General features: G+C 45.1%; 1 protein-coding gene and 1 long non-coding RNA gene across 2 annotated transcripts in view; one reads left to right on the plus strand and one right to left on the minus strand.

Moving 5' to 3' along the window:
• Positions 1-9,615, plus strand: part of LOC126542641 (adipokinetic hormone/corazonin-related peptide receptor variant I-like) — a 152,096-nt gene extending 142,481 nt beyond the window's left edge. The window contains exons 3-4 of the mRNA XM_072286376.1: positions 750-1,050; positions 9,112-9,615. Coding sequence (XP_072142477.1) covers positions 750-1,050; positions 9,112-9,516 — 706 coding nt within the window. The 3' untranslated portion in view covers positions 9,517-9,615. The remainder of the gene's footprint in view (positions 1-749; positions 1,051-9,111) is intronic.
• The window catches only part of LOC140216083 (uncharacterized), a 206,157-nt gene that overhangs the window by 95,216 nt on the left and 94,034 nt on the right, over positions 1-16,907 (minus strand). The gene's annotated exons all lie outside the window — the stretch shown is intronic.

The raw sequence follows: 16,907 nt of genomic DNA on the forward strand, positions 1-16,907 counted from the left end.
AAATGGAGTTGAAACATTAAACAAAAACTCCTAAAAGCTTCTAAATATTAAAACTTGTGGCTGTTGCACAGCTCGCTGTCGTGTTCTATGCTGTTAGCCTCAGCTTTCTATAATATAATTGATACTTTTAATTCAGCATTAAGTCCGTGCCAACGTTTTTGCTCATTCTGTGGCCTATAGTGTGAACCAACGCATGCGTACTACGGATACCAATCCTGTCTATGATATGAAGCTGGACCTCAATACGACGACATAATAAAGTAAGGAAGTCGCGAACGAAGTCACGTACCACCATTGCTACGAAAATAAGGTGAACCGCTCGAACAAGGGTGACGCTGTGAAATAAGATTCCTCGCGAACCCAAGGATTGTCGCATGAATAAACACACACACACACACACACACACACACACACACACACACACACACACACACACACACACACACACACACACACACACACACACACACACACACACACACACACACACACACACACACACACACACACACACACACACACACACACACACACACACACACGCACACACACACGCACACACACACACACACACATCGATCTCCTACTCACCATCGAAATTTCACTCTTTGTGTCGGCGATAGTACACCAGGCATTTTTAATGCATTCTGTATATTCTTACATACCAGAAAGTGAGCTCAGCCGCCCTAAACTGGTGTGCTGGCTTCTGAATCTTTTTTTTTTCTCCACGCAGGTGAGGACGACGAAAGTGCCGGTAGTGGCGAAGTCTGTACGCGTGGACGCCTTAGGCTGCGTCGTTCGGACATGCGCCAAATGCAGCGCGCGCGCAACCGCACGCTCAGGCTGACGATCATCATCGTGTTGGCCTTCTTCCTGTGCTGGACACCGTACGTGACCATGGTGCTGTGGTATCAAATAGACCCGAGTGGTGCCGAGCATGTCAACGGCTATCTGCAGTCTTCACTGTTCATGTTTGCCGTGTCCAACTCATGCGTTAATCCACTCGTCTATGGCAGCTACACCAAGAGCTTCAAGCGCATCCTGGCACAGGTGAGTGGACAGTACATTTTGGAAATCTTCATACATTCGCGGGTCAGTCAGCCGGTGAGCAAGCGCAGATTTGAGTCAACGCCCGCCGGCTGTCGGAAAGCGTAATCCAAACTGCACTCTAGCCGCACGCAAATGCATTCGCTGAGCTCAGCTAGATTATCTTCGGCTTGTCGGCTGGTCACACCAATCATAATCATGCCGGCGGCATGCAATCCCGCATCTTGCATTTGCGGCTTTGTTGTTTAGTAGCTCTAGATAATTTGCAAGATAAGCTCACAAGACACACTTAAGAAGTTGAAGCTGCCCCTTTCCCAGTTGTCATCTGATCGCTGACTACACTACTGGCTATTTTCGGTCACCTAAACACCACTTAAGTGCCAACTAACTTTACGCACGGTGCGTCTGCTATGAGATGCTCAAGAAACATAGCGAAGTGGTTATAACCATAGAACACACTTACATTATGCGAAAAAAGAAAATCCCCGCAAACCTACCTATAAAGGCTCCACTTCACAAACAAAGATTCAATTGGTGTTCGGTTCGCATAGGTGAGTCGACAAAACACCATAAATTTTAATATCATGTCTAGCACCATGTGCTCTAAATATTATTTTTTTCTTTTAAGAGCTTGGATAACGTTAGCGAACAGACCTTATATATGACTATACGGGAAGTTTGAAAACAAACAACACCGCTTCAGTGTGAATGCCAGATTGGAGCTCTTCAAAAGCAACATGACGGAAGCTCTTTAGCAACGTCACAATTCTCTGGGAAAGATAAGAAAGAGAAATTATGTAGACTACGATAACTTTCATATTGCCGTAACCTCAATACTCTGCAAGCTGGTAGCAGGTAGTATGGCCGCGCGATATGCGTCTTTCTTTCTAAACTTCATTTAGTATTGCAAAACGAAATTATTTCTTTATAATCAAATGCTAACTTTTCATTTGTGGAAAAGCGCAGCTCTAGTCTTAATGAAGTCTAGGTCCCGTGCTTAATGTATTTCTGCGGTATGAGAAAACGCAAAACACTGATTGAAGTTCCCTGCATAACATTTGAATCCTTCATTTGATGGTATTATTCAGCCGCTGGGTCAGATTACGCCACTCAGCTTTACATTAGTTTCCTACGATAGGAAGAAAGAAGCTTAGGAATGTAAAAACTTAGATTGCGAAGGGACAGTGCATGGGTACAACACATAAAAACACCTAGAGGCTGCTGACTTCGACAACACAAACTTTGCAAGATAAGTTGTGCGCTTTCGCATAAAGTTACGTACATTGCTAGCCAGAGTTTCATCCTACTCATTTATTCAATCACCATAAGGGCCTCGCATCCGTGCCCTCTGTGCATTTTCTTCTACATATATGTCTATCTGTTGAGTTAGTAAACCAAGCGGCTGAAAGTACCTCGTAAAGCTTAGTTGGTTTCAGCGGTTTAACTTGTCTGCTTTGATCATTAAACACGGACAATTTACCAAGTACAGGATTTATTCAAAATAGGCTTTTGCCAGCTCGATTATTGTTATGGAAGTCGGGCGAAGTGCCTTATATGCATCCTTAAAGTGTCGACTTTCGCATGCCCGCTTGCATTGTCATTGTCGTTTTGTGAGCTAACGTACTGCAGCGCTTGTAAATGAAAGAGCACTGTGCCTGCGCGCGGGGGGGCTTACGTTTGCGTCGACGACTGTAATCTGCATATGGGCTTGACGTTAATTTTCGACTACACTCAAACTGCAACCAGAACATCAGGGCAACTCAAACAAGAGATAGGATAGGGACGGGAAATATGAAGGAGCACCACCTACATCAATTTGCATTCCGCGGTTGAATGTGCGCTCCGTCAGTATTTACTTGCTCCCATTTCCCAACCATTTCGCCTGAATCGCCGATACGCAGATTGTCATTTGCGAGCAAACTGCTCAAATAGTGTAGCGGAACAGAAGATTTCTAAATAGTAAATGAAACTCCGCAAACACTGCAAGTTGAGGAAAGACGTCTTTGGTATTAAAACAAAATACCGCCTCACTACGGTGCCTCGGTACCTCTGCAGGGAAACTCCAGGAATTCAAACTGAATCAGCTATTATCGCTTTTATTGGTCATAACTGTGGAAGTAGTGGAGGCTGCTATTAGAGTGCTTTGCACTTCCTTTGCCACTCATTTTGTTTCCACGAAAGCCGTCCTGGGGCGCCGGGCTGGGTTATGATGTTTGACTTGATTCTCGTGCCATAGAATTCGAAGACGTGTTCCGGTCGTGACGTGGTGTACGACTTACTTATGCACGCCGAGTACGACAAGTTGGAACACCCTGCTGCAAGTGTTCATGACGCTGTGTCTTCTCTGGAAACACGCAAAACAGCGGTTCTTACGGTCGGCAAAATAAGTGCAACTCAGCTCCGACTAACTCAGAAAATATATTTTATTTAGGAGTACTGATTGTTGGGCGCGTTGGTAACCCATACTCAAGGAGGAATGGCGCAAACGAACAGGGACGAGATCGAAAACATGGAGGAGCGCAGTCCGTGTTTTCTATCTCATCACTGTTCGTTTGTGTCATCCTTACTTGAATATATTTTATTTTTGCTTAGAGCTAACTTGGATTAAGACTCAAAAGCTTTCTGCCCAGCCTGGCCCACTCTGACTATGACTCACCAGAATTCTACTCAGCCATGCCAATTCGGACTTAGACTCACGTAAACTCTGCCCAGCCGCGCTCTTTCGGACTAATGGGTTAGCATGAGTGAGCCAACTCATGAGTGACTTTACTGCACATGTAACTCCATGTTTTTTAGAGTTCATGAGACTAAATGTGAATCTGAATCTGGGTGGTTCGTAAGTGTTTTTTGTCTAACCGTTCACAATTTGTTTATGCTAACGAATGTTTCTCTTCCACTGAACGAGTAACCTCCCGGGTACTGCAAGGGTCAGTTCTAGGACCATTATTATTTTTTTATTTATATTAATGACCTCCAAGACCAAATTGAATCATCAATTAAGTTATTCGCCGATGACAGTATTCTCTATCGTGTCATTTCTAACCCTGGCGACTGCGATACTCTTCAATCAAACATTGGCATAGTAACATCATGGTATTCTAGATCATAAATGAAGCTAAATTCGAATGAATGTAAGGCGATGGTGTGTCCGGTGCTGTCAGAGATACCACCCTTCCTACGTACAATATTAACAACATACCTGTAGAAAATGTTTCATCATATATATATATATATATATATATATATATATATATATATATATATATATATATGTATATATATATATATATATATTGGTATCCACATTACACACAATCTTACCTGGAACAATCATATAAATTACAGTTACGGTACCGCTAATTGCATGCTTGGGTTTTTACGGCGCAATTTTTTGCCGGCAACGGCAGCTGTAATTTAGTTCCGTACAAATCCTTAGTGAGACCTGAGCTTGAATATGCACGCTCCATTTTCGACCCTTCTTCTCTAAAACTAAAACGTACCATCGAATCCATTGAAAACCGACTGCTTGTTTTATTCTTTCGAATTATTCTCGTCCTGCAAGTGTCTCGTCAATGAAACTAACTCTTCGCTTGCCTAACCTAGAGTTACGTCGTAAATACTTTCGCCTATGCCTTTTTCATAAGACTTATTACACTACAAGTTATACCCTGACGCTATGGCAGGCTTTCGACGCGGAGGCTCTTCTATAGACAAGGTCATAGATCTTGTCTCGTCTGTTCAGCACGAAAAAAGCCTCAGGAGGCTGTCAGCGGCGATGTTCCTGGATGTTAAAGGCGCATATGACAACGTAACCCCATCCTGGACGCCTTGGGCGATGTTGGCCTAGGCGGCCTTATTTTTAGATGGATATCCAGCTTCTTGCAGGACAGGTCATTCTTTGGGCAAACAGAGGATGGTGCGTGATCACAACGTAACACCTACCGAGGCGTACCACAAGGCGGAATCTTGAGCCCCACTCTATTTAACCTGGTGCTCATCGACCTGGTTTATACCCTTCTGGAATCCGTCCATGTGTCGATCTATGCAGACGATATATACATTTGGTCATCAGGAGCGACGCGTCCCCAGGTGCGCGCCAGACTTCAAAAAGCGGTCATACTAACATCAGGTTATCTTCGAGCACGAGGTCTGGAGCTGTCCTGCGAGAAGTGCTCTATAGTCGCTTTCACGCGTAAAGCAATGGAACCATACGTTATCAGAATTAATGGACAGCCAATTGCCTACGAGAAGACGCACCGCTTTCTAGGAGTGATAATAGATCGAGACCTTTCCTGGAGTCCTCTTATCTCCTACCTAAGAAGGAAATTAGTCATGATAACCCACGTGCTCAGATTTCTTGCGGGAAAGTCATGGGGTGCGTCTGTGAGTGCGATGCTCCAACTCTATAACGCACTGTTCTTCGGTCTCCTGCGCTATAGCTTACCTGTACTGGGTTGGACCGGTAAGACCAACCTCCGTGCCCTCCAGTCTGTACAAGCTCAAGCTCTGTGAAATTGCCTTGGTCTTCCCAGATGTGCATCCACGGCAGCAACAATAGCCATCGCGCATGACCACCCCATCAACACGTATCTTCAAGTCGACACTTTAAGGATGCATATAAGGCACATCGCCCGACTTCCATCGCATCATCTCGCCTCCCTTCCTGCCGCTCGACCTCGTTCAGCGTTTAGCAAGATTATTGCCGCCAACCATGGAACTTTACCGTCAAACTTCACGCCTGCAGCACGACCATCTCAGACGCTGTGGTGCCTCCATCCACTCCAGGCTCTTTTTGTTATTCCCGGTATCAAAAAGAAAACGGAGATGTCAACTTTCGCCCTCAAACAAACCGTGCTTTCAGTGCTACATGACAAGCACAGAGGACGCATCCATGTTTACACGGACGGTTTTGTCTCCTCTAATAGTTCAGCTGGAGCAGTGGTGATTCCCGCAGAGTTTGTCACCCTCAAATTCAAGACATATCACACGACATCGTCGAGGGCTGCAGAACTCGCAGCTATCCGTGCTACTCTGGAATTGTTCACAAATCATCACATTCATGGTCCATATTATGTGACTCAAAGGCAGCTCTTCAGTGTCTGATGTCCCCGTTCAACCACGGACCAAATGTGCAACTAGTCGCAGACATCCGACTACTCCATCATCACGCAATCAACAAGGGACACAACATCATCTACCAGGGGATACCGGGTCACTGCGGAATTTCAGGAAATTACAGTGCGGATGACGCTGCCCGGTCGGCTCATGATGGTGCCCAGATTAAACCGATACCGCTGTCAAGAACAGATGCAGCCACAAGTCTTCGCTCCCTCGCCCACGAGCTTACACAGCATCTCGGGAACACCAGTGAATTCACGAACGCACGTCTCCACAGATTGGATCCACGTCTGCAACTCCGCCTACCACCAGGGTTGCCACGAGCGGAAGCAACACTTCTGTGCCGCGTGGCATTCACGAACTCCTATTCATTCCGCATTGGAATGGCCGACAGCCCTACTTGTGACACCTGCGGCTGCGAGGAGACGATTGAACACCTCCTTTGTGACTGTCCCCGTTACAAAGTGCCAAGAAAAGTGCTCGTGACCGCTCTCGAAAAACTTGACAATCGCCCTTTTACAGAGGAAAAAGCTCTAGGACATTGGTCCAGACGGGCTTCGGCACTCAAGGCCTTAAGGGCTTTGCTGAAGTTTTTAAGGACATGTGAATTGTGCGACCGCCTTTGAATGTTGTAGCGCGTAGTTTCGCGTTACTATGAATTTTCTGGTTTCCATTTTATTCCCTCTTCTTCTTCTTTCTCCTTTTATTCCCTTTACCCCTTTCCCCAGCACGGGGTAGCCAGCCGGTACTTACGCTGGCTAACCTCCCTGTCTTTCCTCTCCTTTGTCTCCTCCTCCTCCTATTACACTAACGAAACACTTAAGGATGAACTAATCTCCCCGACATCATACATATCGTCACACACGGATCATAGTTTTAAGGTTGAAGTTCCAACTTGTCGCATCAACGTTTATTTTGATTCCTTTTTACCAAGAACCACGAATGACTGGAACCACCTCCCTGCCTCCATCATTGCCATTTCTGACGCCACAAACTTCAAGAATATTATCAACGAATTTATTTGTGATAATCACCACTCGTCTCTGTAATGCCCCCGGGCCTTGAATGTACGACAATAAATAAATATGAGTCTGTGTATTCACAGGTTGTGTTCATTTGATCCAATAAACTTGAGTGACGACATTTGAAAGAGGGACTAATGTCCTTTGTATCATTGCACCAAAGTTTGAAGACGTAAGATATAAAGTGGCCTTTTCCGTAGCAAAGCTCATGTGAAGTGTATTTGAAGTGGCAAACTCAAATTATAGTCCTCATTCTCCCCATCCCTGCAGTGTGCAAGTCTTTCAGAGCGCCACTTCTCTAGCACGTGCCACTTTCACTTGCTTATCATTCGCACTGAGGCACTCGTCGTTCTAAAATATTGGACAATAAAATAAAACACGAGAGAAAGCACTGGCTGCCTACGCAAGTGTCAACCCTTCCCTCCTTCCTACACCTGCACACATAAACTTACCCACATGTCACCAAATACGCCACGCTCGTCATTATATTGTTTGCTGTTGTTTGTTAATATTATTGTTTCTTGCGGGTGACGTTTGATTTTTTTTTCTCTCACGAACCTCTTTGAGTCATTTAATGGGCGTCGAATAAAAAAAAAACTACTTATACGGTTCTGATTCAACGTATCCATACTTCGTTACAGTTCAATTAAGAAAACAGCTACCGCATAGTGTGCTGTTTTCTCGGTATGCCACATTGCCTTGCATCGGTAAACAATATCAACAAAACTTACTCAGGCTCTCTCACAAATTATATATATATATTGTCACGTAGTGGTGACGGCAGTCGCAGGGACGATGAGGACGGACAAAAGTTCGTCGAAAGAAGACTGTTTATTGGGCTGACTTGCGCCCACAATGCCCCGAGTTACCCGGCGGCGGCGAGGCCACCAGTGTGCTCTGCGGTCGTCGAACAGAATGCCAGCCGCTGTCGTCTGCGCTCAATTTAAAGCGCGTCTTGGCGCGTCTCAACTGGGCGCGTCTTGCGTCGCATGGCGTCAGCGCGTCTTGCGTTGCGTCGCTTGGCGGCAGACTTGAAGAGTGAGCAAGCACTGCATAGATTCGCGGCAATATGTATTTTTTAGGTCCTCACTCAAGCTCAAACTTGCCAAAATGCTACTTTGCCGAGCTCACTCTGACTCAGACGTCGATCCGAGTCTGAGTGTATTGACTCAGGAGGGTATTTGCCGGCTTATATAGTGGGAAAGTTGTACGTTCGGGACTGCAGCAGCGCGACCACACAGTACGCAGTGCTTTTGCATGTCAGCGCTGTGGATTGTCGCCTCCCTCGAAGTCCTGCTCCCGTTTCACTTCTCCGGTCTTCTCTATTAATAGTATGCTAGGCAACAAGAATCGCCAATGTTACTGGGCGTCGTGGCCTGGTGTCGGTGTCCTCAAGCTGTGCTTCCAAATGAGCAGTGAAAGATGCCTTTTACATACAATAAAGGTCAACATGCGCAATTGGTTACTGAAACAGCGCATTCGGCGACCATGGTACGTAGTGGTCGCGGGACGACGCCGACTGCTCGTATAGCAGTAATGTTCGACCATAAGTGTGCTTGGGCAGGCTGCTGCTTGCTGTGTGAGACAGAGTGTGGGGTGCTTCCGTCATAACTTTCAGTAAACCTTGATTCATTTCTCACCCTAGGTAAGCACAACGCCAGCTCCAAACAAAGCCTTGCGTTAACTAAATATCTTATTTGCAAGCTGCAAGTGACTTCGTACTCCTGCGTGGCGTCATTGGTATTGTAGCCAGAGGCCCCTTAAAACATTCAAAATGTGGCATCCGCCCAGAAACGGGTGAAATAATGCACTTAATCTGACGAAATTATCTTCGAACAGTGCCTTCTATATATGATTGTTCGTGCGCTTTGGTAATGTTTATGGCAGTAAACCCCAAACCACTTTTTCTGACTACTCCATGCAGGTCGACTGCTGGCTGTGCAAGGTACGGGGAGGGAACTATCCTGCGTGCGCCAAGATTTCAGCGCCAACGCCTCTGTCCCAAGCTGCTTGCCACACGAGAGCGCCTGCATTGGTGGTGACGGAACCAGCGGGTGGTTCCAAGCAACGCTGCTTACTCTGTGCCCCTCCTATTGCCAGTAATATTCGCGAATTCCAGCTGCAATGCTACCAGCCAGCTGTGCACTGTGCTTACGCTTCAGTTACGAACAACGTTGGTGACAGTTCAGTTTTGTGGAAAGCGAGGAGCTACTCCACCATGTCTCACAGGAACAGTGCTGTTACCGTACTGCAAAACGGTGATCCTGAACGCGAACGCGGTTGCCGTGTTGGAAGGAGTGCCACCCAAAGAGAACCTTGCAGCTTGTGAATAGCTGTGTGATTGACTGCCCGAATATTCTCTTTACTGATCTATCGGGAGACCTTTTCCCTACTGGCCATAAAGCAAGAAACCGCAGTGTTTGCCAAATCATCTTAAATGTTTTACTCTTAATGAGTTCTCGGTGTTGTTGAAGGTGGCGAGCGAGAGAAGAACCACGTATCTTTGCGACGTGGCGCTACATTATTATGGAGTGTATGTATGTGAGCGGTCAGATGTCACTTGGCATAGATGGGTTTCTTAATATCATTCACTGACAAAGGTGTGGCTAACTCTGCTCAGCATGTTCTGGTATGCAGAACCTTGTACAGTTTCGGTTTGTCGACGAAGGAAACATATGCTCAGGAAGCCTCTGCAGTCCCAAGACATGCCGAGGCGTGCCTTATTACTACGCGACTTTGTCAACCCTCGCTCTGCGTTTTTGCGTCGCACTCCTCAAAAGATGAGTAGCAGGTCCTCGCGATATGGAAGTTCATGCTTGAGAAGAAATTGCCTGAAACCAATGACCTGCGATAGGCACGACTAATGCACTGCGAAGGACACGTGATTTACGCTGTGTTTGAAGCAGGAGAACGGTTTTTAGGATTACTAATGAGAACTTAGGATGGTCGGCGTCGTCCTCTGAATCCGAGCGCACAGATTCTGGAGCTGCTCTTGGTACAAGCAGAAGGCATGTGGCACCAACGGAACATTCGGCCCCTTTCTGAGCAGTGAGAGGGAAGAAAGCTAAAGCTCATGGGAAATTATGGTAGCGTGATGGGCGCCGGCGTGACCGGTGAACAAAGTCGCGATTAAAGCAGACGAAAAGTAAAAAAAGTTTGTTCGAACGTCAGCAGCGTATCGGTGCAACAAGCAGCAAGGACAACGGGAACGGATGAGCTCACGTGACCGGAGAACTGTCCAAATTTCTCGGATGCTTCGACCGCCATACTGGGAGCGTCGTTTAGTGCTCTGACTGGTAGTTGGGCATTCGTAAAGCACCATCTTAATGTAACCGGAGCTCCCCGTCCGATTAAAATCAGCCGTTTGGGCGCACTCATAAACGACCATTCGAAGATGTAAGAAATCAGCTATATTGCTCTAAAGCTGTCGGATGTTATTGAAGGAAAATAGCTTGCCCCCTGTGAACAGCTTTGCCCTGAAACTGATATTGATGACTAAGCATCTCTTGGAACGTTCATGGTTGGTTTTTATTATTTCCGTGTCTCTAAAGTTTGCATAGCAGGAGTGTATAACAAGAAACCTTAATATATATCCCTTCCCCCCGCGCAGTGTAGCCAACCGGACTCTTGACTGATTAACATCCTTGCGTTACTTATATCTCTCTCTCCCTCTTAATGCATCTCCGAATGATTTGTTATAGTACCTGAGATCTCCTTCAACAAAAACGTGGCGGCCGCCTCACGTGTCACGCGGCGCCATCAAACCCGATTTCAATGACCTGCAGGATACACGAAGATTTGTTCCATATGATATTTCCGACACCGTGCGTAAAGTGCTGCTAATAATTCATTATTAACCAGTTTCATACTAAATTGCGCAAACAGGAAGAAATTTCAAAGCGACAGAAGGATACCTTATTATCGTGAAAAAAAAATGGACTATTTAAAAAAACGCAAGGAGCATAGCGAACGCGGCGTTTTTTCAAAGGAGCTCCTGGGCGAGATGGACCTGCTTTGCCGCTTATAATCTGAGCTTGATAACGCTAATTATGAAACATTTGATAATTAAATTTTTATATATTGCCTTGGGGACTACTGTTTCAATGGCGAATTTGAATGCAGTCACATTTGTTTCGGATATTGAAAACCGCCCCTAATTAAGGATAATCGTCATGGAATTTCAAAGCGCAATCGAAGCAACATTGAAACCGAAAATGTCACCTTACGCGCCAGACGGTAACACTCCGTAAAGAAGTGTGGGGTGAAGTTTGAATGACAGCATGTCGCAGCAAATCCTGACCTGGCACAGAGCCGTGCATGCTTGCCATGCGAAGCATGCCGTATCAATAGCTGCCGCGACTGGCCGAGACGTTCAGTTTCAAACTTCCTCGCGCTTGTTATCATGCGGCATTCCCGTGTGATATAATAGCGAGGCCACATTTTATGCGTTCTTTGAGCGCTGGGTTTCGATATTGCCTGGATTTACGGTTGAAATTAGATGATAATTATCTGGAATTAAGTACAACTTTCGAGATCAACAGAAAGTAATGTGACTGCCTTCCAATTCGCCATTCAAACTTCAAGTCAACATTACAAATAATAATTACTAAATTTAGGTTATTATTCTTCAAAAGCTCGCGTAACTTGCGGAAATGTATGTCACCATTGCCTACGAACTCCTCTGCAAGAACTCCACCTTCGCCGCTCTTATAGCCTTTTCTATTTAGGAATCTCGATGGTCAAAATAAACTATAACACGCTGTATATTATGAGTGAAAATAAAAAAGGCTAGCTGGCTTACAAAATCGTAGCGCATTGGTACAACCATATCACATAAGTGAATCGAGGATGTAGACACGTAAAAGTGTTGTTTCCAGAAGTAAAAGTTTGCCTCGCTGAAAATTGCGAGTGGACGTAACATTTCATCCCTTGATGTTTTAAATGTGAAAGAAGCCGCATGGCAGCAGGAGCAAGTGCGACTAGTCACGTTTTGGCTAGGTTAGTTTGCCTCGCTGAAAATTGCGAGTGGACGTAACATTTCATCCCTTGATGTTTTAAATGTGAAGGAAGCCGTATGGCAGCAGGAGCAAGTGCGACTAGTCACGTTTTGGCTAGGTTAGTACCTGCTTGCCATGCGATATGTCCTACAACCAGTGTAGATAAGGTTCAATAGGTTGAAAGTACGTTCGTTCAGTGTAAGGTAGCTTTGGATGTCCCTATGTCTTCATGTTCACGCTTAGCTGTAGAACTTCAAAAATATTTCAGTTCATTAAGGGGAAACAGTGCGAAAAAAAAATGGAATGAGAACAGAACGTTTTATCACGCTCGCCGCATGTCCAGTTGGTCTCTCCTGCCTAGTTTTTTTGCGCTCTTTTCCCGTGATGAAGCCATACCTATAAGCTGTAGTTCAGACCCTTTTAAAGATTTCAGTTCCCAATCTTTAATTGCTTAAAATTTTTTCCTACATATTATGCGATAATCGTGTTTCCACTCAAACATTCCTTTTGAGCCAAACTAACAGATAATATGAGCGTGTACCTTGTACCAGCTAGTTTTGTTGCGACGTACGTAAGTATTACCTTTCAAAAAAAGTACAAACAATTTCACTTTAACGAAATGCCTGCGAGTTCATTAGGAACACTACGGTATTATATTTTCAGGTACCACAGTAGGAGCGCATGTAGTTAAGTTGTTAGTAATGGAACTTATTGAATTGGATGAAGTGTTTCGCGATATTGTTGGTGCCTTGTTTTAATACAAAACTACAAGTTCTGCTTGCCTTCAATGCTCCGCCATGCTTTCACCATAAGATACGTAATATATTTTTAATTAAATCTACGTCGGTGAGTGACGTTCAGTTCGTTATTGATGTATGGCTTTGTTGGTGATGTATGGCGCGTTTTAAATACTATAACGCGAGAGTCGACCATATAGCATCTCAACGCCTTATAAGGGCGAGAGGAAGCGCGATCGGCAACAGTGCGCGCAACTGCACAACGCACTCTGCGACCCCAGCGCCATCTCTGATGCTATTTACTTTAGAAGTGCACTCCAGGCTGCCTATGTTGTCCTTCAGGCCGCATTATTCACGAACAAGGCCTCCTGTCGGCTCATAATTTTTTTAATAATATTATTATCATCTTCGATTCATAACGCATGCGCCGGTGCAGTAACAATAAAGAAGACATAGAAAGCGCATCGCAGATTATATATCTCAGTCGTGCACGTGTGCTGCTTCACACCATTTTTTTAACAGGACTGCGCATATAATCCTGGCAAGGCGTATGTGCACCTGAAATGAACAGTGAGCAGACAATACTTCAGCCGGAGCGTACGGTACACGCATGCCCGTTCTGTCGACGTTTGCTCGATGTTATTAAATGTGCTGTAAGTACCACTCCGAATCTAAACGCGGTGCATATTTTCGTGCTGAGCAGTTTCCTTAAAATTCATTTGATACTATATTGTTTTTTGTCCTCCGTTATTTTACGACTCAGAACATATAGATCAGAAAATCGCTTTCCAGTACACCTTGACTAGCTCCCAAGTTTAACTTTTTTCAAAGAAGCAGAATGTAAATGTTCATCCAAAACATTGTTCTTAAGGAAGTTGTAAATAGAAAGGTGGAGTGCATGTCACTGTAGCGAAACAGCGTTACAGCCATTAAAATTAGAGCAGTATAAATCCTTGAAGCTCGCGAAGTTCAGCATTTGCTTCTTTTAGAATACGATGCATTCGACATTGTAGTTCAGAATGTAGAGTTCAGCTCCAGGAGGCGCCGCCAAATTCTACCGCGTGACGCTGAGCTGGCGTGAACATTTCTGGGCGGCGTAACCAGCCTTCTGTATTTTTGCTTCTTTCTCGCTTGCCAAGTCTCTTCTCATAGTAAGAGTTGCTTTTTTGGTATTACAGTATGCTAATTTTTCAAAGCGGCTCAATCTTTCTTTTTCTCCAGTGTTGCTTTAACGCACAGATGGTGCTTATAACACGTTATACAATTTGCTTATAGCAACTTTGATTAGCGTTCTGGCCTATTGTGTTGCATAGTTATCAGCTTACCCAGCCCCTGCTGCTTGGGCGACAAGGTTTGTATGATGTAATTAAAATATATTAAAATATAACGCAGCGTGGAACATAGAGAAGCACAACATATGAGTCGTTCTTGTTTTATTGCTGGATACGTCGCCGCATGGTGTAATACAGGAAATGAATTAAGCAGAAGGGTGCAGGTGTGTTTGTTGTCGTTTATAAATTACATTTGTAGCGTGCAAATACGGAAAGAGTGAGAACGGGTTGGGCCTTGAGGCGTTGCTCACTTTTCTTATGGTGGTCACTTCGTAACCACCCTTTACATGTTATGGTTTGCCATATGACAGAGAACTTAACTCAAGTAAAAAGTGCTAACACAAAAAAACTAAGAATTCCTAGGCACAGGAACATTCAGGAGAGTGTCTTGTGCTGTTTGTTTCTGTATGAACCGACTCTCCCATAACAAACTATTGTTCGAGGACTGAAGTTACATGCACGTTTACGTATTGCTTCTCGTTCTAGAAATGCTTGTTCCTAGATTTAGTAACAAAAATAGTAAGCCCGCTACCTAGATTACATGTTACTTTTTTAGGCTGATAATACGAAGAGTTCTGCTTTCCGCAGAGATTGATATGAGAGGAATGTTGGACGTCATGGCTTAGTGATATAGAAATTGTCTATGTGCTGAAAGACATACGGGAGATAACAATTGCTTTCACGGTCGAGTCTCGTTAACGTATCTTAACTTTCTCTTGTGACCAAGATTTGTGAATACACTAACATTCTGTCATGAATAATGTGTTGTGCCACTCTTCTTTGCTCCAGTAGTCAGTTACAGTTCTGCGAGAACTGACTCAAGTGAAGTGGCTGTAAATATTGTTGCTGGCTTTTGACAAGAGATTATGTAGCATGCATATGTTTAACACATCGGAAGTCATTATGTAAAGCGAACGACCAAAAATAAACGTGCACCGTATTACAGGTACGTTTTACAATCATGAAAATAACTTTGTTGTGGATTTTTCTCGTCTCTGAACATTGTGTAGAGTCAAACCCGGCTGTAGCGAGCCTAGCTTACGCGCTGAAAACAGTTCATAATAGGCGATTTGATCTACCCAAACTCACTTATACTGAAACTGAACGAAATTTTGTTAGGTTTGCTATATAAGAATTTGTCGTCTCCAGCGACCGAAGTAATCAAGAAAGGAATTAAACTTCGTTTAATAGAAAGTCTCTTCTTGAAGGGGCAGCAATATGACGAAGACAGAAGGCAGGAACACCCAGGCCTTTTGTCTTCGTCATATTGCGCTGCCCCTTCAAGATGCTCAACCAGTACCCCAACTCGCCCAAATGTCGATCCTTCTACAGGCAGTATCTTGCCTTTAGCTTTAACTGGTTCTCGGCATCACTATTAAAGGGGTCCTCGATACAGAAAATTCTTTACACCTATTCAAGTTCCCTCCCCTCAATGTTGTCGCACTACCTTCTCAGCACACCCACTGCCAAAAGTTTGTCCTGAAGCCTCATCGGGTGGCATGCAAATGGCTTTACGACGCTGGCAGCGTAGGCCCCTAGTTAGATATTGTTACGGGGATGTTGGAAGTATAGAAGATTATATTTACAATATATATACAAAACGAGTCTGAGTAGTTAAAATGGCTGACCACCAACAACCCGCAGCAGCCAGCGTCTCACGATCTTCTTCTTCTCTTCGTTCATCCTTCCTTAACAGGACCCCCGGGTGGTGAAGCGCTGTCTCGGCGCATGGTAGGCGAAGAATTGCGAGCGAAGTATGGCTTCAGCTGCGAAACGTGGATGACGTCAACAGGTGTCGGACTCGAGGATGCATTAAACTGTAGTGACGCAATCTCGTAATTTACATAGTTAACTTGACGTAGGACTTCATAAGGCCCTGTGTAGCGAGAGAGAAGCTTCTGGGAGAGGCTGATCCGACGACATGGTGACAAAAGGAGTACCCAAGCACCTGGTGCGAACTTAACATCGCGATGGCACCGGTCATAACACTCTTTTTGTATATGCTGCGAGGCTAACAAACTAGATCGGGCGACTTGACGTGCATGTGAGCGCGATCGATGACTTCACGAGCGTTCTCAGTGGCAACACCTGGCACAGAAGGGAGAATGGTGTCAAACGGCAATGTAGGGTCGCAACCATACAAACGATAAAACCGTGAATATCCTGTGGTGTCATGTCGGGATGAGGTATACGTGAATTTCACGTAGACTAGGGTGGCGTCACGGCACGGTGATTGTTGGAGACGTACCGCGACAGCATCTCCGTGATTTTTCGGTTGAGACGTTCCGTAAGACCATTCGTTTGTGGGTGGGAGACGGTGGACAGCTTGTGCTCAGTGGCACAAGAATGGAGGAGGTCGTCGACAATTCGAGACAAGAACGAACGGCCGCGGTCTGTAAGTAACTGTTGAGGTGCACCATGGGGGAGAATGACGTCGTGGAGGAGAAAATCGGTGACGTCTGTTGCGCAACTAGGCGGTGACGCCTTTCTTATAGCGCAGCGTGTCGCGTAATCAGTAGCAATGGCGAACCACTTATTCCCTCTAGTCGTCGTCGGAAAAGGGCCAAGCAGGTCAAGGCCTACGCGAAAGAACGGCTCAGACGGAACTTCAATTGGATGGAGTCGTCCGACAGGTGGCAGCGCAGGTTCCTTCCG

The sequence above is a fragment of the Dermacentor andersoni genome, chromosome 2 (assembly GCF_023375885.2).
Source record: "Dermacentor andersoni chromosome 2, qqDerAnde1_hic_scaffold, whole genome shotgun sequence".
Lineage (NCBI taxonomy): Eukaryota > Metazoa > Arthropoda > Arachnida > Ixodida > Ixodidae > Dermacentor > Dermacentor andersoni.